Source organism: Gracilinanus agilis, chromosome 4 (assembly GCF_016433145.1).
Source record: "Gracilinanus agilis isolate LMUSP501 chromosome 4, AgileGrace, whole genome shotgun sequence".
Taxonomy (NCBI): Eukaryota; Metazoa; Chordata; class Mammalia; order Didelphimorphia; family Didelphidae; genus Gracilinanus; species Gracilinanus agilis.
The window spans coordinates 469052272-469076065 of record NC_058133.1 but is presented as its reverse complement, the minus strand read 5'-3'; the positions used below and the strand labels follow the sequence as shown (position 1 = coordinate 469076065).

Below are 23794 nucleotides of genomic sequence, written 5' to 3'. Positions count from 1 at the left end.
TTATTTTATTTTTAAACCCTTACCTTCCATCTCAGAATCAATTCTATATAATGTTTCTAAGGCAGAAGAGTGGTAAGGGCTAGACAATGAGGGTTAAGTGACTTGCCCAGGGTCATACAGCTAGGAAGTATCCAAGGCCAGATTTGATCCCAGGATCTCCTGTCTCTAGACTTGGCTCTCAATTCCATTGAACCACCTAGCTGCTCTCCAGAATATAACTTTCAGAGCTATCCTGTTTGTCTGAGTTTCCTTTTGACCTTTTTACTTTTCTATTCTGAGCAATTAAAATATTTCAAGTGACCCTCTCTTTTTGGTTTGTTTATTTTGTTTATTTGTCTTAGCAGTCCTATTGCTAGCTACATTCTCCATTCTGAAAACTCATACCCAGATTGAAAAAGAAAAAGGAAACCTTGTAACAAATAAACAAATACACAGTGAAGGAATACAAATTTCCATATTGACCATGTCTGAAAATTATTTCGTTTTGCACCTTGAATCCATCGCTTCTCTATTAGTAGATTGATAGCATGCTTCCACAGACTTATGAAGTCATTGCGTCATTTGGAGATATTAAGTCTTTCAAAGCTTTTTCTTTATTATGTTGTTAATTGTTTTTCATATAGTTATTGTATAAATTGTTCTCCTGGTTCTATTCACTTTACTCCATAATAGTACATCTAAGCCTTCCCAGGTTTCTCTAATTTTTTTTTTTGGTCTCTCCTTTTTGTCACTTATAGTGCCATAATATTCCATTTTATTTACATACCACTCTCTCTTTAGTCATTCCTCGAATGCGGGCCATCTCCTCACTTTCCAGTTCTTTACTATAACAAAAAGAGACACTGAAAATATTTTTGTGTATTTGGGCCTTTTCCTGTTATCTCTGATCTCTTTGAGACATAGGCTTAATGGTGATATGGCTAAGTCAAAGAATATGCAATTCAATTACTTTTGGGGATTTAGTTCAAAATGGCTTTCTAGAACTGCTGGGCCAATTCATAGTTCAGTTTTGAATACATTAATATACCTGCTTTCCTGCAGTCCCTCCAACAACTGTCATTACCCCAACCTTTTTTTTTTTTTATCATTGTTGCCAATCAAACAGGTCTGAGGCAGAACCTCACAGTTGTAATAATGTGTATTTTCTAATTACTGATGATTTGGAACATTTTTTTTCATATGGCCAATGGTAGTTTGGATTTCTTTCTTTGAGATGATTTCCTCTGAGTATTATCTATTGAGGATAATTCCATCATTTAACATAGAAGAAAACTGAGACCTGGAAATTTTAACTGATTTGCCCAGTGTCACACTTCCAAAAAGCATCTTATGCAAGATTTGAATCTGGGCCTTCTTGATTCCAAGCTCTATCTATCCCAGTTCTTTTTTCAGTTGTCTACTTCATTAAGTTCAGTAGTGTTCCATTAACCATCTAGCTCATGTGAACTATCATTCAGTGACTTGTCATCTTCTAGTCAACAAGCATATCAGAAACTTTGTCAAATATCTTGTTAAAATTCAAATATACCGCATCTATCCCATCCCCTTGATCTAGCAGTCTCAAAACCATGTGACTTTGGCATAGTTTGTGGAAGAACATAGGAAATAGCTTCAAGTCCAGGCAGGATGTGGCTCTCTAGGGCAAAAGGCCACTCCCCACATTGAAAGAATTATTTCTCTAGTTGCATCACCTTTCTGCCCCTACTGCTACTTTGTAGAAATCTGAAATCTTTCACTTCTCATCTAAACACAAACTCCATTCCTGTCCTTTCATGTCCTTTCTCTAGGCTTTTTTTTCTGTAGGAAGCCTTGATTGCTATAAAGGTTATAGGTGCAGGGGTGGGGAGGGGAGGGAATGGGACAGTGGTGGTGGAAGAAGCCCAGATCTATAATATCATCAGTTCAAGGACTCCCAGTATGGGAACTCCATCTGCTGACACAGATCTGCATCTTACCTGGAAAACATAAAGTTTTAAAGAGTTATTTAGAAATACTGAGACATTTATATATTGTTTTAAAGTTTTTGCAAAGTGCTACATTTATGTGTAAATATAGATATGTGTGTATCTCTCTATATCTCTCTATATCTATCTATTCATCTATCTATCTATCTATCTATCTATCTATCTATCTATCTATCTATCTATCTATCTATCTATCTATCTATCTATGTCCCACCCCTGAATCACTGTCTTGTCATGGCCGAAGGGCTAACGCAGCTCAGTGAAACTATGATCTAATGCCATACAGGGTTACCCAAGATGGACAAGTCATACTGGAGAGTTCTGAGAAAAGGCGATCCATGGAGAAGGAAATGGTAAACCTCTCTGGTATCTTTGCCAAGAAAACCCCACAGACAGTAGTAAATTGTATTGGAAGATGAGCCCCTCAGATCTAGAGCCTGGTGTGCTATGGTTCCCAGGGCCATGAAGAGTTGAACATGATTAAACAATTGAACAAAAACATATATACATGTGTTATATATGTGTGTGTGTACATACTACATATATATGCATATATAATATATAAATACTATCTCATTTGATTTCTGAAACAACCATGTAAAATAGCTACTATAGGTACATTATTATCTCTATTTTACAGATGAGGAAACTAAGTCCCAGTGAGACCTGTTTATAAAAAATAATCAAAGTATTAATAGCTAATATTTATAGTACCTACTATTATCCAGGTATTATGCTATGTGCTTTATAATTATTATTTCATTTGGTTCTCACAACAACCCTGGAAGGCAGGTAGTATTATTATCCCCATTTTACAGTTAAGGAAACTGAAGCAATAGAGGTTAAATGACTTGTCTAAGGTCATACAGGTAGCAAGTGTCTGAGGCCAAATTTGAAACCAGTATTTCCTCACTCCAGGCCCAGAGCTCTATGTACTAGTGTGCCACCTAACTTATAATCATGAAGCTAATATGTCGAAAGTAGGATTTTCACTGGGTGAAATTAATATAAAAATGTAACCCTTTATTTGCACATGTGCATTGTCAGGATGCCAACAAGTCATATGATTAAAGGTCCAAAAGGGCACCTGGAGTCCTGACTTCAGGATGGGGCTGGGGGAAGTCCCCAAGGAATGGTGACAAATCTGGAAGTCAGGACTCAGGACCCAAACAGTCCGATTAGAGAGTCCCAGTAGAGGCAATGTCATTGGCCTTATAAAGAGAGAGGGCCAGGAAGTAGCATGCTTCCTTGGGCTTAGAACTCTTCCTGAATAGGAGTGGGAACTAGAGGTGTCTTCATTCTCTATAGTGCTTTATTCTCTGCTTAAACCTCAGCTGGGTACTGGATCTGGGGAAGCATGGAAGCAGGTTGGTTTTTGTTGTTGTTGTTGTTGGTTTGTTTTTAGTTAGGGTGACCTGGTGATATCTCTCTCTCTCTCTCTCTCTCTCTCTCTCTCTCTCATAATAATTATAAACTAATAAATATACAGTTTCCAAGAAAATTTTAATCATTATAGAACCCAAGCTCTCCTAAATTTAAGGATGGCACACTAATTCTATCTATTACTCTCCACTGCCTCTCACCCTATTCCAAAACCATTTTGTCTTTGAGGCAGAGAAGCTCCATAGGTGTTTCAGGTTCAACACATCCAAAACAGAACATGTTGTCATTTCCCAACATTCACCTTTCTTCTACACTTCCTTTTTACTAGTAAGAGCAATACCATCCTACCAATACTTCAGGTTTGCAAAAATTGCATCTTTTGACTTTTCACTCTCTTTCATTCCATGTTTCTAAATAGTTATTAGATCTTTTTGTTTCAACTTTCACCACATATATCATACATGTCCTCTTCTGTCTCTTCATATAGCCAGCACCCTAGATTAGGCTCTTATCACCTAAACTATTGAAATAGGCTCTTTAAAAAATAAACAAACCCTTACCTTCCATTTTAGAGTCAATACTGTGTATTGGTTCCAAGGCAGAAGATCAAGAATGGTTAGGCAATGGAAGTCAAGTAACTTGCCCAGGGTCACATAACTAGGAAATGTTTGAGACCAGATTTGAACCCAGCACCTTCCATCTCAAAGTCTGGCTCTCAATCCACTGATCCACCTAGCTGCTCCAGCAATAGACTGTTAATTGGTCTTCCTTTCTCAAGTCTCTACTTACTCTAATGCTAAACACAACTGTCAAAGTGATTTTCCTAACTTGCAGGTGTGATCATGCCATACATAGCCCTAGTCAATAAATTCCAGACTATTACCTTCAAGAAAAAACTATAATGCTTTTTTTGCATCGAAAGCTTGTCACATCTATATTCCTTCCTATCTTTCCAGTCTTCTTACATGTTACCACCCTCCACAAATTCTATGATATACCATGCTAGCATATCCAGCACTCCTCCAACATGTGGCTCCATCTCCCATCTCCATGCCTTCCTTCCCACCAACTGTCTCACATGCCTGAAATGTTTTCCTTCCTCATCTTTGCCTCTTGGTGTCCTGGGCTTCCTTCAAGATTCAGTTCAGGTATCACTTCCTGCATACTGGCTTTCCCGTTTCCTCAAGATGCTAGCGGAGCCCTTTAAGGCTCCCATCCATCTACTCTGTATGCATATTATATATACATATATGTTATGTGTATATGTATATGTTTACTTCATTCGATGAAAGCTCCTTAAGGGTTAGGGTTATGCTGCCTTTCTTTTTATCTCCAATACTTCTCATGGTGCCTGGTAATATGGGAGAGTAACTGATTTTTGGATTTGTACCACTGACTTATTCAAGTATTGTCATTCATCCTTTATTTCAAAGAGGAACAGTGATATCATGGGGCAATGTCTGGACTTGCATGTGAATTGGATTTAAGTGAGGCAGTTGCACAAAGTCATCAGTCTCAGCTTCTTTACTAGAGTCATCCAAGTCCAGTGACAGGACAAAAGCCAAGATAACTGTGGACAGCCAGGGATGCAGTGGATAAACTAAGCATCTTTGTTATCTGACCAAGCTCTAAGCATTCCACAGTGCCTGCTTCAGATGCCTTCGTGACCATTGGAAGAAATTATTCTCATCTGCCCATTTCTCTGGGGGAAGTCTTCCCATACTTGTGGTAGACATTCCTCTAACTCACTGATAGGTTTGCAACCTGGTTTATTCCACCTACTAAGATGGTTTTAATGGGGTGTGGCTACTACACATGCTATAGCTTTTTGGAGTCACAGGTAAGAGTTGATGGAAAGGTGAACACCAGAGGTAGATGGACAGCTCCAAAAAAAGTTTGGGAAGCCATCACACCAGAGGTGCTAGTCCTCCCTGAACACTCCATATACCCCAGGATAGGTGTTAGCACATGTATTAAGCAGTGGTGAGTGCTTAAAAATGCTCAATTGATCAATGAATTAATTATGTATACATATTTAGTAAATACACCATCCTTATTTTAAATAAGGACCTCTTTGAATGTAACTGAGGGCGTAAAATGTATAGGCACATTACCAAAGTCAAAATATCTTAAATTTAAAAGGGTAGAAGCCATGGTATAAGTAGAAAGACCTCTGAACACAAGGTCAGGCGTCCTGAATTTGCCTTCTGGCTCTGATATTTTCCAACTATGAGATCATGAGCTAATCACTTCCTTCTGAGCTCCAGTTGTATCATCTCTAAAATGGACATAATCACATTTGTACTATTAGCTACTGCATGGGGTTGTGTGAGGAGAAGTGCTTTGTAAAGCTGATTCAAGGCTTGGCACCATGAGGCTTAGTTGGGGTATAACCATTCCTGTATTTTTGGTATTCCTGCCTCTAGCTTGGCTGGAATACATCTGCAGTGTCTCACCATTTCCCCAACCCAAAAGTTCTTCCTGTTAGCACCACCACTACTACTTAAGTAATATCCTATTTCTGATAAAGGAGCTAGAGCATAACTAAGTTGTAAGCAGGGAAAGTTTTGTCAGTTCACTTGGCTAGTTTTGTTTTTGAACTGTCCATTATCCTTAAGAGTGTTTGCAGAACAAAAATAATAAACAAATGGCATTCTAACAACTCATTCCATCTGAACCATGTCAATGGCTAGGAAGAAAAGGCCTGTGGACAGGTATTGGGTAAGTCACAATTCAATTTATTAATTAACTGGTCAATTCCCAAGTCAGTTATTTGCTATCTTCAATAACATTTGTTTTCCAAAGAAATGTTCCATCTGCACTTAAATCTGCATATAAATTGAATTAACTAATTAATATAGGAAAATACCCCAGGATAGGAGTCTCTGGTGACTCCATTTCCCATTAATTCCCAGGTATTTATATATCTTCACTTCGAAGTCCTGGATGAAGCCCCTTATTCACTTGTTAAGTTATTCACTTAACTGCAAAGCCATCAGGAATATTGTATCAAAATACTCTTTGTCCCTACTGCCTTAGCTTACCAATTCTTACTTGCACTATCATCATCTATAGGCCAAATCATCCAGTGATAAAACACTTGTCCTTAATTTCTTCTAAATTTAACACAGTAATCTACCTCACAAGGGACCGAGCTTGAGACCAAATCAACACCTTGCATAACATTCCCTTTACTTTAGCTATGAAGCTGGGAATTAGGAAGTTGAATGCAAATGTTTAGTTTGCTAGTCAGTGGTGTGCAGAACAGGTAGATTAGCTCTTTTGTGAGGAAGGATAATAGTTCACTTTTATGTAGTCCTTTACAAAGTAAGCAATATATTGTAATGGGAAAAACTCCAAGAAATGTCTCGAAATCCTGGTGTGATCCTGAAAAGTTAGTTTCTATCATTGGGCTATAATACCCTTATCTGTCAAACAAGGGAACTAGATTCCATGACTTCCAAAATCCCATTTTAGCTGTAATTCCTATTATCCTATAACTTATAAAATATTGTAATATCAGAAAGGTACCAACCAGAATATAGCTTTAAGAATGCAACGAAGAGGTTTTTAAATCCACACCAATTCTCTAAATGAACTTTGCAGGCAATTGATATGATACTGAAGACAGATGTATGATGGAAATTGAAAAGAATTCACTCACCCCTAACCCAAATAACCAATGAGCCCAAGGAAGCTCTTGATGAAGAAGAATAACATTGTCAAAAAAAAAAATACACTGACCTTAGGGACTTTTTGTTGACTGGATACAGTTGTTGGAAACCTGATTCACAAAAGAGTTAAAGTACCCTGAGGTATGAATTCTTTCCCAAAAGGGCAGCAGATGGCAGCAACTCAATGAAGAAATATACTAGTACCAGCTTCAGAGGCAGAGAAGTATTCCAGCTGAGTTATAACCCTAGAAGCACAGGTTGTCTAAGAGAAAGTGTTCTTTCTCTTACTAGTAGTTTGAGAATCTGTAAGAGAGTACATCTCTATGTGTGTGGAGATAAGAAGGGTATGGAAGGGGAGGGGTTTCTTATTTTTTACCTTATACTATTTCATTAAAAGTGTTTTGCATTGAATTGATGTATTTAGTAAAAATACCCTGGCTTAGGAGTTGTGAATCATAGTTTAAATAGATGCTGACCTAAAGAATACCTTGAATCTGAGTATTTTAGAGGATCATGAAGAGAAAGTGTCGGACAAAAGATATATTTCATACTTACAATAGCTAATGAAAGGTATCGTTATTTTCACAGTATATATCACTTTATCATAGATTTAGAAATGGAAAGGAACTAAGAGACCATATAACCCTTCATTTTACAAATGCAGAAAATGAGACTGTGAAGTGATTCATCCAAGGTCATACATGCAGTGACAGAGATAAGATCTAAACTGAGGTGTTCTGATTCCCAAGCCAGTGCTCTTTCCCTTGTGCCATGCTATCTCTTTTCTGAAGAAACTAAGATTCAGAGAGGTAAAATATTGTGCCCAAAGTAAGTGGCAGGATCCAGGTATATTAGTTCCACATTTCTAAGGTTCTTTTCATGATCCCAAACTACCAAACTTATGTCTTAAGGACTGTTTGTTAAATCAATGGGTAGCTGAAAGTCAAATTAATGGAGTAATTTTGAAGTGTCAAGTATTGATGTTCCTGCTAAAATGTTCCTCTCCCAGGGGACTAGCATGCTTTTTGGAAAGAAGGACTGGCATTATTGATCTTCAGATGATATATGGAAATTTCATTTATCCTTGTCTTTCAGAGTAGCAACTTCTCTGTATGTACTGCATCTAAGTTATCCATATTCAGTCCTAAAACTATATTTCTTTTATCAATCAAAGAAAAAATTGACTTTCTAAGATGGTGTTTAGGGATTTATGTTTATGCATCACTGATATCAGTGAAATCAGTTACACCCTAAGCAAATAGTCTCCTCTTGGTACTAAAGCTTTATTAAGCCATTTCAAATAGTTAAAATTTTCTCCCTGTATTTTTTCAAGTGACTTTATTTGAGTGAGGCATTCTGGTTCGCTAATCTCTTCTCTAGAAGGTATGTCATTAATAGAGAACGACATCAGTACCATTTCATTGGACTGGCCCTGTCTCAAGAATGGAAGATAATAGATTTCCCCCAAGAATATTTCTATGGCCACCTTTGTGAAAGAGTGCTACTGGCTTTCCTGTTAACAATGAAGAGATTTCTTTACACACACACAATTCTGGTTGTAATGACAGCCCTCTATCCACAATGTCACATTGCTTCTGTCTGTCTTATTACATAAAGAGGTTTGTACATCTTAAGACATGTGATGCATGTATTTGTACACTTATGTATATATACACACAGATACATGAACAAATGTTTGTGAACATGGAATATTCATTCATGTGATCTGGTGGTAAAAATGTACTTGACATAACCTACATGATCCAGGCAACCAATGAATACCTCTTGGACTGAACTGGTACTAGCCATGCCCAAGACTCCATCCTTAATTTCATTTTTTTGTTGTTGTTTTTGCTCCAAACCCTTATAGATAAGATTAGATAATATATCACATGTCAAGGATAATATATGACATGTCATTTCAATGATGTGGAAACTGCCTCCTAGATCTTAATGAATACTTTTAGAAAGTTGCCTGAGGCTAAGAAACATTAAGTAACTTGTCTATGTTCAAACGGGTGGCAAATGCCAGAGGTGAGATTTGAATATAGGTCTTTCTCATTATAGGTTCAATACTCTGTCTCTTATATCTGCCTTACATAGGATAGAAATAGAAACTGGGTGTGATTTCATTGATATCCAGAACTTCAAGGAGAGAAAACATCCTCTACCTTCTCTTCAACTTATAATTTTAGAGACTCAGCTGAAGTTCTTGGAGGTTAAGTGACTTGTTTAGGGTCACATGGCTAATGTGTACTAAAGGTAGGAATCCTAGTTCTGAAAATAGGTTTCCATCCACTGTCACATTGATTCAACCTGTGTCATATAATGTATATATAATACTTTATATACTATAAGACATTGCACATAAAATTGCTTCATTTATGTAAATCATCTACCTTAAATTTACTTTTAGCTGTTTGAGGGCAAGGATTCTCTTATGTTTCTCTTGTTAAATCCCTTAGCCCTAGCATAGAACAGTGCTAAGAACATAGATCCTCATAAATAGTCATTTAACAGTAGATACGCTGGGCCCAGGACCTTAGCGATACCCTATTCCAATGAGAGACTCCAGTGCTTGGTTCATCAGGCTCAGTCTTAAGGGAAACTTAGATCTCTAAAGATAGCACTCAATCTCTTTCTTCTTTCCAAATAATCTTTTCACCAGTACCTTAGAGTTCCAGGGGAAAAAAATCACTTAAAGAAAGCCTAGGTTTGGCTGTAGTCTAGATTTTTGTGGTGAACCTATGGCATGCATGCCAGAGGGGGAACTCAGAGACCTTTCTGTGGGCTTATGCAACATTGTCCCAGCACAGAGTTCACCAGAGTTTGTTACTAGAAAGCCAGAGGGATGTGGGGCCAGGCTGCTTCCCTCCCCTCTCCAAGTGTACCTGAGGACATTTCTCACATCACCCACCCCTTTAAAAGGTTTGCTATCACTGGTTTAAGGTCATTCCAAAAGGGAGCAGAAAGATAGTATACAATGTAAATTAGGTATAGAAAAGCTATTTCTTTCTTCTATAAAAGAGGAATTCTTAAAATATGAGAGACTCACTTGCACAGTCTTGCAACCTGAAAGAACAATATCTAATTTATTTTATTCTTTAAGGAGGTTTATATTTAAGATATCAAAGTATGTAATATTTGTCTGGATTGCTGGACATTCATTGACATTTATTTTGTCTCTTTTCTGTCCAAATAGCTCATGCAAGCTCAAAGTCTTCTGGTAAACCAGGCCAGGGACTGGGTTGATTTCTATTAAGTCCTATTTTCTTCCAAGAAGTGTTTTAATAGCTGCAGAGAGCAGCTCCTGTAGTACAATTGGTACCCATTGAGGATACAGGAACTCCCAAACTCCTAAAGTAGCCTCTCTTGGAAGGCTCCTCTCTCCTGATTGCTAATGGGTCACATACTCAGGGAAAGAAACATAAAGCAGAAGGTGCAGTCAGGTTCCCAAGAGTCAAGTTCAGGTTTATTGTGGCAAATAGTCCATGTACCAGCTGCATGTGGGACTAGCTGGCATAGGTGCCTCGGTGGTTCCAAGATTGGCCTGAATGCATTCTTATACCCAAAGGGTTATTAGTAATATCATCTGCTCAGTTCATAGATTATACAATTTGAGCTAGAAGGGATCTTAGAAATCACCTCTTGGAGATTTATTATGATTATATAACCAATACATGGTTAGAAGTTAAGTGACTTATTCAGGGTCACACAGTATTATATGTCAAAGGGCCAAAATCCTGGTTCTGAAAACAGCGCTCAATCCATTATGGCACATTGCTTTCTCCTGTCTTCTCTACTGTGTGTATATATATGTAGGTATTTATCTATTCATATCTATGTATCTTTGTAAAGATATTTATTATTATATTTACATAGTGCTTTTTACAATTTAAGACTACATATTGTGAGAAAATTGAGGGAATCAAAAGGATTAGGATAGCAATAATTATCCCACAGGATAGTTGTGGGAATTGAGTAAATGACTCAATTCTGGAGCTAGCTTAGTTTCCTTCCTATTCGAGTATAAGCCTAGTCCAAATTCTGTCTTGTGAGAAAAGTTTATTTAGTTGTAAGAACTGGGAGAAAACCTTATTCATTGTTCGAACCTAGCCCTGTGTGGCTGGGAAACTGGAATACCTGCACCTGCTATCTAGAGACCCTTAACTAAAGACCTAGCTTATGTTGACCAGAAATGTAATCAGATCCTAAGACTGATGTGAGGAATTTATTCATAATTGTACAGCTCAAACATCTCATGTGTCCTATCTAAAAAATAGCTCCATCCTAATCAATCAGTTATTGTTTCTATGTTCCTTTGATTGTTTATAGATACTAGAGGAGGAATGGGATACTTCTTTTCCTGAATTCAGAGAACTGCATCTATTTATTCTCCCTCTTCCAGCTTGGAAAGACTCTAGTTTTTTATTGGATTGCCTAAAGTTTGTATTGTTTCCATTTAATTAACTGGTCTTTTTTGATTAATCATTTTTAATGTATAAAAATCTGTGTACCCCTGTGTTTGGGGTTCAGCCCTAAACCGAGGAAGGAGCCTGTGCCTGATTTGTTAGGCAATTGGCATGCATTGCTTAACAGATCGATATGCTTAGAAGATCAAACCTTTGTTTTTTCAGCCATTTTATCTTTTGCTCATTACAATACACGACAGTTATAATTATTCTTTGTATGTAGGCACTAACTACTTCCTCATCAGTATATTGCAAAGGAAAAAAAAAGGAACACCTTTTAAAAATTGGTAATTTTATTTTTTGAAGTTTCTGTTAATATGGGGCCAATTATAAAAATAACCATGATGCTCCGATGAAACAACCATCATAGGCCGTGCTACCAAATCTGTCTCTTAGGACACTAACAAAGTTCATAGAATGTTAAGGCTGGAGGGACCTTTGAGGACCTCTTTAACAGGAATATAAATCACCAAAGAAGGCTCTAAATGATTAAAAAAAAGAGGAGGGGGGCCTTAGCTTTGCAGTGAACAGAAAGTAAGGTTGGCACTTTAAAAAATATTGGCTCTAGATTCCTGAATTAAGCTCATATGAATCTCCCTACTTGGAGCATATCATGCTCCACAATTAGATACTATAGAGGGGAAAAGAATAGAAGGAGAAATGCTAAGAAATTCACAGAAGGCAAAATTCAAGAAAGGAGCCAGCAATAAAACCCAGTTTAAGTTGTCTAGATATAAGTACACAAAGTATGAGTGTCAAAAAAGGTGAACCAGAGATCCTAATGCAAGAAACGAATTTGATCTCCCTGGTATCACTGAGACTTTTTGGAAATGAGATACATGATTAGACTATAACTGGAAGGAAAACATAACTTATTCAAAAGGAATAAAACAGGTAAAGTGGGATGGGGAATAGCATAAAATAGCATTGTAGAATAAGAAGGCATATTAAGGTAAGGACGTTCAGACATCAGAGTGGGGAAAGTAAGCTAGAGAGCATTTGGAAGAATATCAGTTTAGGGGGAAAGAGAGGTGCTATGTCATAGACTACTTAGACAGAAAGGGGAAGTAGATGAGGTCTTTAAGAAAGCACTCACAAGTTTGGATTGCAGGCATGACATAGTGGTGAGAAGTAAAATGGTGGGAGAAGAACACTGGACTTGGGTGCAACAGAGACCTAGGTTCAAATCCTGCCTCTAAAACCTACTAGTTATGATCCTTGCAAGTCATTTTGAACCTCAGTCTCCTGACATGTAAAATGGGAAGAAGACTTCCTGTGACATCTGTCTCATAGGGTTGCAGAGAGGAAATAAACTGGCTTTTTTTAAGTCTTAAAGGCATTTATATAAATGCCAGGAATTATTAATAATAAGGAATTTCAATTATATAGACATCTCCTGGAGAAATCTTAAGTGTGGGAAGAGGGAGAGTTGATTCAGAGAAAGGATAGGTAGAGTTCTTAGGACTAACATTCTGTGGGAGAAATCTGCTCCAAATGGAAGCTCTCCATAATGATTTTTTCTTCTTTTATTTTTAATTTTCATTAGTAAGCATTTATTTTCTACCATCCTCATTTTTAAAAAAAAGGATCAAACCTTTGTGACAAATAAACCTCTACAGACAAAAGAATTTGCCAAATTTGATGTCTGAAAATGTATATCTCTTATGCATCTTGAGTCTACCAACTACTTTGGCAGAATGGGAGTAGCATGTTTTGTGATTGGTCCTTGAAATCATGGGTAGTCATTGCATTGATCATATTTCTCAAATCTTTGTCTATTTATAATAACAATATTGCTCTGATACAAATTGTTCCTCAGATTCTGTTCATTTCTCTCTGAAACAGTTGGCACTAAACTTCCCAGGTTTCTCTGAAACCATCCTTTTTGTTATTTCTTATGGCATTGTTTGTTCATTTGTTATATATCTGACATTAAAAAAAACCAGGATCTTACCTTCCATGTAAGAATGTGTATTGGTTCTAAGGCAGAAAAGCGGTAAGGACTAGGCAATGGGAGCTAAGTGACTTGTCCAGAGTCACACAGCTAAGAAGTGTCTGAGGCCAGAAGTAAAACCAGGACCTCCCATCTCTAGGCCTGGTTTTCAGTCCACTGAGCTACCTAGCTTCCTGCCTCCAATCTTTCATTTTTGAAGAAGATTGAGACAGTTAGAAAGAAAGCATAGTAAATAAAATGCCAGGCCTAGAGTTAAGAGAATCTGGGTTCAATCTGATTTCAGACCCTTCCTAACTGTGTGACCCTGGGCAAGTCACTTAATCCCCATTCCCTAGCCCTTGCAGCTGTTCTGTCTTAGAATTGATAATAAAACAATACATAAGGATTTTGAAAAAATGAAAAGGATCAATGCTTTAAAGGGTGATGTCTTGAGTTGCATATAAATTAGATTTAAGTGAGGCAGAGTTGCACAGTCGTCAGTCTTACTCTCTCTTCCAGGGTCAAAAGTCCAGTGCCAAGACAAGAATCAGGATGACTGGGGATGGCTGCAGATGCAGTGGATGGCCTTGCTATCTTCAATGTCAGGTTGAGCTTTAAAGGCTCCACAGCACCTGCTTCTGCTGTCTTTATGGCCATTGGAACATTGTTCTAATTGTTCTCCATCACCCATTTGGTGGGTAGTTTTCACCTGCTTCAGGTAGACATCCCACTCACTCATTGATGGATCTGAGACCTGCTGGTTACCCTCAACTTGGTTTAGCCCATCTGCAGAGAAGGTTTTACTGGTATGTGGTTGCTGTGGGTGCTATAGTTTCTTGGAGCCACAGGTGATAGTTGAGTGGGAGGTGAACACCAAAGGTGGAAGAACAGCCCTGCAAACCTCACACCAGAGGGGACTAGTCATCCCTGAATGCCCCATACATACACACACACACACACACACACACACACACACATACATACACACACACACACACTACAGTAGTATTGTATTACCAAGAATAAAATTGTAAAGGCACAAAGTAAGAGAATTCTGATGAAGAGGAAAAGAGTTCTCTGAAGTTACCTAAAGATACCAATTTGGATGCATAAGGAATTACAAACAAGCTTAGATTTTTAAAAGTCTTGTACAGAAGATGGGAGCAAGGGCAGTAAATGGAGGATAAATATAAGCACATGGCACATCTCCAGTGCAGAAACTTTCCCTGTCACCAGGCAACACCAGTTGGTAAGCTCGGGACATCTGGCTCTTTCAAATTCACAATGGGTATGTTCATCTCAGGGTCAATGTTTGGTCACCTATCCTTAGGGAAAAAAAAAAAACAGAAAAGGAAGCTGGAGTTCCAAACTCTAACCTCAATCTCACCTAGGCAGGAAATATGTTTTAGCTACTATGTGCTTATGGTGCCAGGGCAAAAGAAAAGGGTGACTTGTCCTTCTCCCACCCCTCACAAGGAAGTGCCAGAGTTATATGATGGCTCCTGATGGCTTGAAGGAAGAGAAATTTAGGGGTAGAGTTTTCTAAGCCCACTAGTCATAATCTCTTCTTCAGTGGCCAAAAATGGGATTGCTCCATCATCCCCAGGGCACCCAAGGGCAGAAACAATCAGGGAGTTCATCACCCTCAAAGCACTCAAACACAAGAGATAGGGTGCAAGCTTGGTCAGAATCAGGCAGGGCATCCCTGTACATGCTCTGTGAAATCCACAGTTATAAAAGAATCCAAATTATGAATGACCAAAGGGTAATAGAGTGATACATGATGGATGGAGATAGACTATCAAAAGATACAATGATGACTTGCACACACAAGTTGGCATAATGGTAGCCTTTAGAAATTTATCATCAGGGGCAACAACGTGGCTCAGTGGGTAGAGTGACAAGCCAAGAGATGGGAGTACCTGAGTTCAAATATGGCTTTAGACACTTCCTACCTGTGTGACTCTGGGCAAGTCACTTAACCCCAAATGCTTAAGTCTTACCATTCTTCTGCCTTATAACCAATACTTAGTATCAATTCTAAGACAGAAAGCACGGGTTAAAAAAAGATTTCTCATCAGAAAGGAGGTAGGCTGATCATATAAGGAATCAGGATAATAAATGGATAGTTAAAGTATTGTACTTGTATCCATTAGTTAACCAACATGGAGAATGGTCTCCAGTGCATTGTATAGATCCTAAATGTGGAGAGAGTCAATGAAGAGGACAATACAATAGATGGTTTGTTCTCTGTATCAGTGCATTTAAGTGTTCAGTAGATCTGTTATCTCATCAGTGTAGACTTGCCTCTGGTGAGGGAGGTCAAGTTCATCCATTTCTGCTCATCACCTAAGCAGCTAGGTTAGAACATTGGACCTGGAGTTAACTTCCTGAATTCAAAGCCAGCTTCAGACACCAGCTTCAGATACTTATTGGCTGTGTGAACCTGGCCAAGTCATTTAACCTCTTGTTAAATGTTGTGAAGACAACAAAATGGATAGCGTTTGCAAAGCACTTAGCACCGAGCCTGGCTCATGGGAGATTCTATATGTCAGTGATGGCAAACCTATGGCATGGGTGCAAAGATGGCACACAGAGCGCTTTCTATGGGCATAGAACCCCGAGTTTGTTACTAGAAGGGCAGAGAGATTTGGGCAGAGCTGTTCCCCTCCCCCTCTCCACTGTGCCTGATAACATTTTTTCACATCCCCTGCCCCTCTGCCCAGCAGCCCAATGGAAGTGCACAGGGAGTGAGATGGGTGGCTCATCAGAGCTGGAGGGGAGCAGAGCACTGGGGCCCACTCCCCACCCTCTCTCTACACTTGCTGAGGACATTACTCACTTCACCTACCTCTCTGCCCAGCAGCCCAATGGGAGCACTTTCTCCCTCCTGTAAGGATGGGATTTGTGCAAAGGGGATGGGGCAACATTGGTTACTTGGCTCTCATTATTGTTACACTCCCCTGTGTGGGGTAAGGTGGAGGGGATATACCTAGCACTTGGTTGTGGTAGTAGTGGTAGTGGTGGTGGAGGTGAGGGGTATGGTACTCAATCTGGGGGGAAGGTGGAGTGGGGCCCAGCATGCCTTCTCTAAAAGGTTCACTATTACTACTATTTATGCTTGCCTCCCCTTCCTTTTCCTCTTCCACATCATGTGATTCTTATGCTTTTTCCTTTATAATTTAAAGCTATAAAGTAGAAACTGAAAATGTTATTAATCCCTATTCTTATTCATGATTATCTTCCATACAGATTAATTTCTCTCTGTCCCACCTCCTCAGTATTTTTTCCTCAAGATTTTTCAACATATTTTGTCTAGGTCTTCCCATTTCCTTGATTTCCCTCAACTTTGTGTCATAGTTATTTGTGTATGTGTTATGTTCTTCTTAATAAGTTTATAAAGCTCTCTGAGGACAAAGACTTCTCTTTGTATCTGGGCCTGTGTTTTACTATTGTAGGGAACTCTCATTGAGGAAACTCTTCTAATATAGCCCAGCAAATTGTTCTAAGGCTTCAAAACCTAAGAGAGAATGGCCTGGAACATTGAGAGGTTCAAAGACTCACCTACAGTCACATTGTCAGTATGTGCCAGAGATGGGACTTGAACTCATGTTTTCCTGATTCTGAGGTCAACTCTCTATATCACCATAGATTTCAAGGAGGCATTTAATAAATATTTATCAAATAGCTTAGTCAGAAAGAGAGGAAGATTTTACTCACATCTGATACAGATCCATGATCCACAGAGAACACCCTCTAGGTAGTGTTCACCACCTCTGAAAGACCATATGTTATCACAGTCAATTGAGAGAACCAAGTGACTTAGGAAGAAGGGGGATGGTAGAGAAGAATAGGAAACTATTGAAATAACTTCCTTGAGTTCATTACCAAGCCTTTATTAAAAAGGCATGAATGAGTGGAACATGGTTCCTAAAGTAACATTTCAGGGTGTAGTAACTTAAAGACAAAATTCAGAGAGAGGAAAACTGTAAAATCAGGGAATATGAGAGTCCCAAAGGCATAGCAGAATGAAAAGAGAAAAGCTCCAAAAAGCAGCAGTTCCAAAGCCCTGAGCCAAATGTCTAATAAGCTAATCAAATATAAATAGAAAAGGCAAACTTCAAAAAGATAAACCAAATTTTAAATGGAAGGCCAATTCTGATGGTGATTTGGTTTAATTCTCGTCCTGCCTATCCCTCTGCCCTGCTCTGCATTGGAGTGTCGATGACACAAAAAATTTGATGATAATTTTACTTTGAAGTAAAACTTCATGATGAAAATTTATGAATGAAAAAATGCACTGTGTTCACTGACAAAACTTGTTCCTTTAGGGTATTGCTAAATTCTGTCTTCCCATGGTAACAATAGAAAGTCAAGTATAAACTACTATATTTATTAGATATTGTAGAATCCTATAACAATGATATTTTACAAATCAGATCCCAACACACCGCAAGTCAGATCATGCCAAATATAATAACTGCATAAAACAAACACTGATAGAATATAGCTTAAAATGGAAGGAGTAGGAAAAGCTAGGTGGTTCAGGAAATTGGGAGTCAGGCCTAGAGATGGGAGGTCCTGGGTTCAAATTTGTCCTCAGACATTTCCTAGCTGTGTGACCCTGGGCAAGTCACTTGATACTCACTGCCCAGTCCCTATGGCTCTTTTGCCTTAGAACTGATACTTAGTATCGATTCTAATATTGAAGGTAAGGTTTTTTGTTTTTTTGCTTTTATAATGGAAGGGGATCATCATGTTCAACAATAACCTTAAAAAATCCTCTACAATACGATACAGAAAAAAGGGATATATCCATCCAACTAGCATGAATTGAATTGCAGGAGGCTAAAAGGAAGACTAGTAATAGGAATTCTAATCCCAGTTTTGCTTCTTTCTACTCTATCATTGTACAAGTCCTTCACCTGTCTGGGCTCTAGTTTCCTCATCTGTAAAAATAAGGGTATTGGGTCAGATGACATCTAGGGTTCCTACCACATCTATGTCCTTTGAGTAAAATAATTATCTGTTATTCTAATGATCAGCCTCTCCCCAGGAAAACAAAACAAAAAAGGCCATGACTTTCTAGAAATAGCCTGCCTTCTTGATTTCTCTGTAGCTTGATCTATAGAATACACTTCCCCTATCTGTGAGAGAAGAATAATATATTTCTTGCCATCGACATGACTTTAGATGAGGCTATAAAGGGATGAATTTAAGAAACCAGGGGTTCTGCTGGGGAATTCTTACTGCCACCAATGACTCCCTTGCAAAGGAGCTAATTACATTTAGAAAGGACTTTTGCCTGATAAAATAATTAAAAATAAATAGCTCTCCTTGGAAATGCAAATTGCCCTGCATTAAAGCAACCATGCTGCCTACAGAGGCAGTAAATAGACTGATTCTCTTAAGTCTGTTTGTTACATTGGTCTTAAAGCTACCTATTCAGCCTGCTTCAACAGCCTCTTGACAGTTCTTGAAGTTTATCTAAGGGACGAAGAGTTTTTTAAATTAAATTTCATTTTTTTCAATCAATGAAAATATGCCTTCTCTCTTTACTACCTCCTTGAACCCCAAGAAAGAAAAAAAAAGAAAGAAAGAAAGAAAGAAAGAAAGAAAGAAAGAAAGAAAGAAAGAAAGAAAGAAAGAAAGGAGGAAGGAAGAAAGGAAGGAAGGAAGGAAGAAAGGAAGAAAGAAAGAAAGAAAGAAAGAAAGGAAGGAAGGAAGGAAGAAATGAAGGAAGGAAGGAAGGAAGAAAGAAAGAAAGAAAACAAAATCCTTTTTACAAATGTGTATAGTCAAGCAAAAAATAAAAACAAAAACCTAAAGTCCTGTATTGCCCATATATCTCAAAAAAGTCTCAATCTGCACGGAGTTTGATATCTCTCTATCAAGAAGGAGCTAGCATGTTTTATCATAAATCCTCTGGAGTCATAGTTGATTATTGCCTTCATCAGAATACTTGAATCTCAAAGTCGTTTGTCTTGACGATATTGTTGTTATTGTATAAATAGTTCTCTTGGTTTTGCTCACTTTGCTTTGTATCCATTCATAAAAGTCTTTGGAAATTTCTTTAAAACCACCCCTTTCATCATTTATTATGGCATCACATTCAGATTCTATAACTTGTTCAGCCATTCCCCAGCTGATGGGCATCCTTTCTGTTTCTAATTCTTTGCCATTACAAAAAGAGTTGCTTTAAATATTACCTCTAGTTGGTTTTGCTTAGGACTAATCAGGAAGTATAGATTTTAGAGGGCTTTGGTCCTAGTAGCTTTGGGAACCCTTTTTACTCCGAGGAGTCATTAGAAGTCCCAAATCATAACTGTTTCTGGCATCTGGCCCAACTATTTCCATGTAGTAAGTATTGATTGGTCAAGAACAAAGGGCTTCAAGGGATAACATTTGATATACCCAGTTTATTTGTTCCCTTAAGTTCATGGCCCCCATTTGGAAGAGGAAAAGGTTAGTGGGTGGTACTGTTGCCCTTCCTTCTTGCCTTGATCTCAAGTCTTATTAAGTCAACAAGAATGATATTATTAGGATAGTTTTCCTGAGGTCACTCAGTGTACAAAAGAATTATACACCCCTCCCCAAACAAACCCCCCCAAGACCCCCAAACTCATAGAGTATTTTGACTAGCCTTGAACTACAAAAAAATGTAGTCCATTAAGAGTACTGGATTTGTCGTGGGAGGATCTGGTTTCAAATACTGATTCTAATCCTTATTTATCCGTGTTACTATGGGGAAGTAATTTAATTTCCAATTTTGGAAGTTTTGATGAGTTGTTATTTAAAGTCCCCTTCTAGCTCTAAATCCTGTGCATAATTTTAAACAACATTTCCTCCCCCTATTCTATACCTACTTCAAAATGCCCATTGATAATCAATATTATGTACCTTCTGTACACAGAGGTCATCCCCATTTGGAAGGAATAAGGGGAATAGAAAATGGAATTCTTGCCCTTAAGAAGCTTATAGTTTAGAAGGAGAATCAGAATTCATATATGAAATAAGTGAAGAAAATACATCTATTTCTTTCTGCTATGCTATTTGAGTACATTCCTACTGCCATAAGGGCCTGTGAAACTGGTAGTAGACAGCCTAATGTATCAAGGGTGGAAAAAATATATACCACAAGTACAATTAAGAGCAATTCAGTCCATATGATTGTTTCCAGACAGGGACTCCTTTCAGCATTCAATTGATTTCATTTTCCTCCTCCTCCTCTGGCTTCTCTTCACTCTTACAGCCATTATAGTTCAGGATGTTTCCTTCAGCCCCATTCAAGTCTACCCAGAGAGCCTTTTCTTTCTGGGCTTTAGAACTCTGCAGAGAAAATGTCTTGGTCTTCCTGTAGAAGTAGAGTGTAAAAATGAGGAGGGGAATGAAAATAATAAAGGGATAGATAACCAGGAAGTGTAATAAAAGTGATGACGAACAAATCCTGGAAGAAAATGTGGGCTCTGCAACAAAAAAGAGAAAAACAATCATTGGAGGTGGCAGCTAATTCTTTCCTAGTTCATTTGTATTGATCAGTTAGAAGCAATTCCTGATTTGTTAGAAATAGTTATCAATAAAAGGGGGGTTAAATAACAGTCATAAGTCTCTTAAATCATAGGAGATGAATACTGAGGGAATAGTATGTGTAGTAATTGAACCTGTTCATCCAAGTAATAATGCTCTTTTTTAACAAAAACATTCTTTTCCTCCTAGTGAGCTATTTATCACTACCAAGAGTCTAGAGAAGTACAGAGCACATCATGGATGGCTATGGGATTCTGGTATTGGTGAATGATTCAAGCAGCAGTTACTGCTGACTCCTGGGGAAAAGATATCTATAATTTGGCCCTAAGTCCTGAAGAATTTTGAAAGTTCTAGGTTTTTTTCTTCTAGATACAATTTTCGTGATATTTTTTGTTTTTCTGTTACCTCCCTCTTCTCTACATCTCCATTGTATTCTTCCTTTTTCTCCTTCCCAGAAGGCTATTTCAACACAAAGAAAAAGGAAGGGAAAAAAAACAGTTCAGCAAAATATATTGAAAAAGTCTGACATGATATAAAATGTTCCACACTCATAATCCCTCCTCCCCTGCAAAGAAGGTTCTGATTTTTCAATTTTCATTCCCAGGACTACAATTCTCTTTGATGACTATGTTGTTTAATCATTTTCAGTTGTGTCAGACTCTTCATGACCCCATTTGGGGTTTTCTTGGGAAAGATAATGGAGTTGTTTACCATTTTCTTCTCCAGCTCATTTTATAGATACAGATGCTGAGTCAAACAGTTAGGTGACATATCCAGGGTCACACAGGTAGTAAGTGTCTGAGGCCAGATCTGAACATGGAAAGATGAGACTTCCTGACTCCAGGCCTGGCACTCTATCCACTGTACCACCTAAGTGCCATTCCCAAGGCTATAATTCTAGATAACAAAATTGTATTGTCAATGCAGCTGCCCAAAGTGGAAAGCTCAGTTGGTGATGGCAAACTTGGAAATGACCTAAAGATATTCGGAAGTCTAATTAGTTCAATAGCCAACTAAGTTGAAAATTATTGAGATGAAATGGCAAGTGAGTCCAGAGGCCAACCTAATAGGTAGGGGAGGCAACAGAGGGGGTCAAATGGCAAATAGTAAGGGGTCCTCAGAAATGATACTCATATCATTTTATCAATGGACAGGATTTATGTGAATTAATCAGAAAAGGATATGTGTTTTAACACTATATACAGTTTCTTATTTGAAGATGGAAGTATTGGGAGTTAGAGAATCCTAGAATTTGGGAGCAGGAAGGGCATCTAACTTGACTATTTCTACCACAAACATTTTTAACCTGGGGTTCATAGACCTCCAAGGAATCTATGAATACATTTAAGGGGTAGTGGAATTCGAGGATGGAGAAAATGGATATCTTTATTTTCACTAATCTGTAACTGAATATATAACATTTCCCTCAATTATTGAAAACTACTTTTCTGAGAAAGGGTCCAAAGGCTTCACTAGACTGCCAGAAGGGTTCATTAAGCAAAAAAAGATTTAAAAATCCTTAATCTACAACATAGACATTAATTCCTGAATTCTCTCCACTTAAAAGTTTAAAGTGGGCTAGTTAGATTGCTCAGTGGATAAAGAGTCAGGCCTGGAGACAGGAGGTCCTGGGTTCAAATGTGACCTTAGATATCTCCTAATTGTGTGACCTTGGGTAAGTCACTTAATCCCAAATCCCTAGCCCTTACCACTCTTCTGCCTTGGAACTGATGCTTAGTATTAATTGTAAAGTGGAAAGTAAGAGGTTTTTTTTTTTAAGTTTAAAATAATTGATTTGACCATTAGACTATAAACTCCATGAAGACAGCAATTATGCCCAGTAGTGTCTATGCAGTAGAGGTTCAATAAATACTTATTCCATGTACAAGGCTATGCTAACTAGTAGGGATAAAAATTTTAGCAATAACCCTAAGAACACCTCCATACAGGCCTCTAGAAAGATCATTCTAGCTTTGAGGAATTCTGTAGGTTGGTACCCACTCAAAACTATAGAAGGTCAGCCAAATGTTACAGTGGACAGAGTACCAGGCCTGGAGGCAGGAAGACTCTGATTATGAGTTAAAATTTGGCCTCAGACACTTACTAGCTGGGTGATGCCAGGAAAATCACTTAATCCTATTTGCCTCAGTTTCCTCATCTATAAAATGAGCTGGAGAAGAAAATGGTAAATCAATCCAGTATTTTTTTCTACAAAGACCCCAAATGGGGTCAGGAAGAGTCAAGAGTGATTGAAATGATTGAACAACAGCAAAGGACAGGTTTACAAGCTTTTTTTAGTCCATAGTCAAGACTATGAACCACAGTAACTAACTAAATGATCAAACAAAAGCCAGGAAGAGTGCCCTCAGGCTAAGACTAAGTCAGTTCTTTTCATTGCCAATATCTGATACTGAATCAAAGTTCAGACAACTCTTTAACCTAGAGTTAGAAATTCCTTGTAATTCTCATTTGATCCCTTATGGGGATACAGTGCACCAAGAGTCCATTTCACAGAACTTTGACAAACCTTATAGACCTCACAGGGGCTATGTGGAAACTGAGGCTACAATACCTATGGCACTTTTAAGAGCCTTTTGGAATTGGCATGGGAATTAATTCAAACAAGAAAAAAGGTTAAAAAAAAAAAAGCAAAATCTTTGTCTTCCACTCTCCTGGGTCACATCAACAACTCTAATTTTTGATCTATTTTCTAGCTTCCCTTTCTATATTCAAAATGACAAAAAAGAAAGAAAGAAAGAAAGAAAGAAAGAAAGAAAGAAAGAAAGAAAGAAAGAAAGAAAGAAAGAAAGAAAGAAAGAAAGAAAGAAAGAAAGAAAGAAA

The 23794-nt window shown here is 38.0% G+C and overlaps 1 protein-coding gene across 1 annotated transcript in view; it reads right to left on the bottom strand.

The window, feature by feature from the left end:
* Positions 1-20626: 20626 nt before the first annotated feature.
* Positions 20627-23794, bottom strand: part of CD101 (CD101 molecule) — a 51222-nt gene continuing 48054 nt past the window's right edge. The window contains exon 9 of the mRNA XM_044675534.1: positions 20627-20892. Within this exon, the coding sequence (XP_044531469.1) occupies positions 20627-20892 (266 nt within the window). The remainder of the gene's footprint in view (positions 20893-23794) is intronic.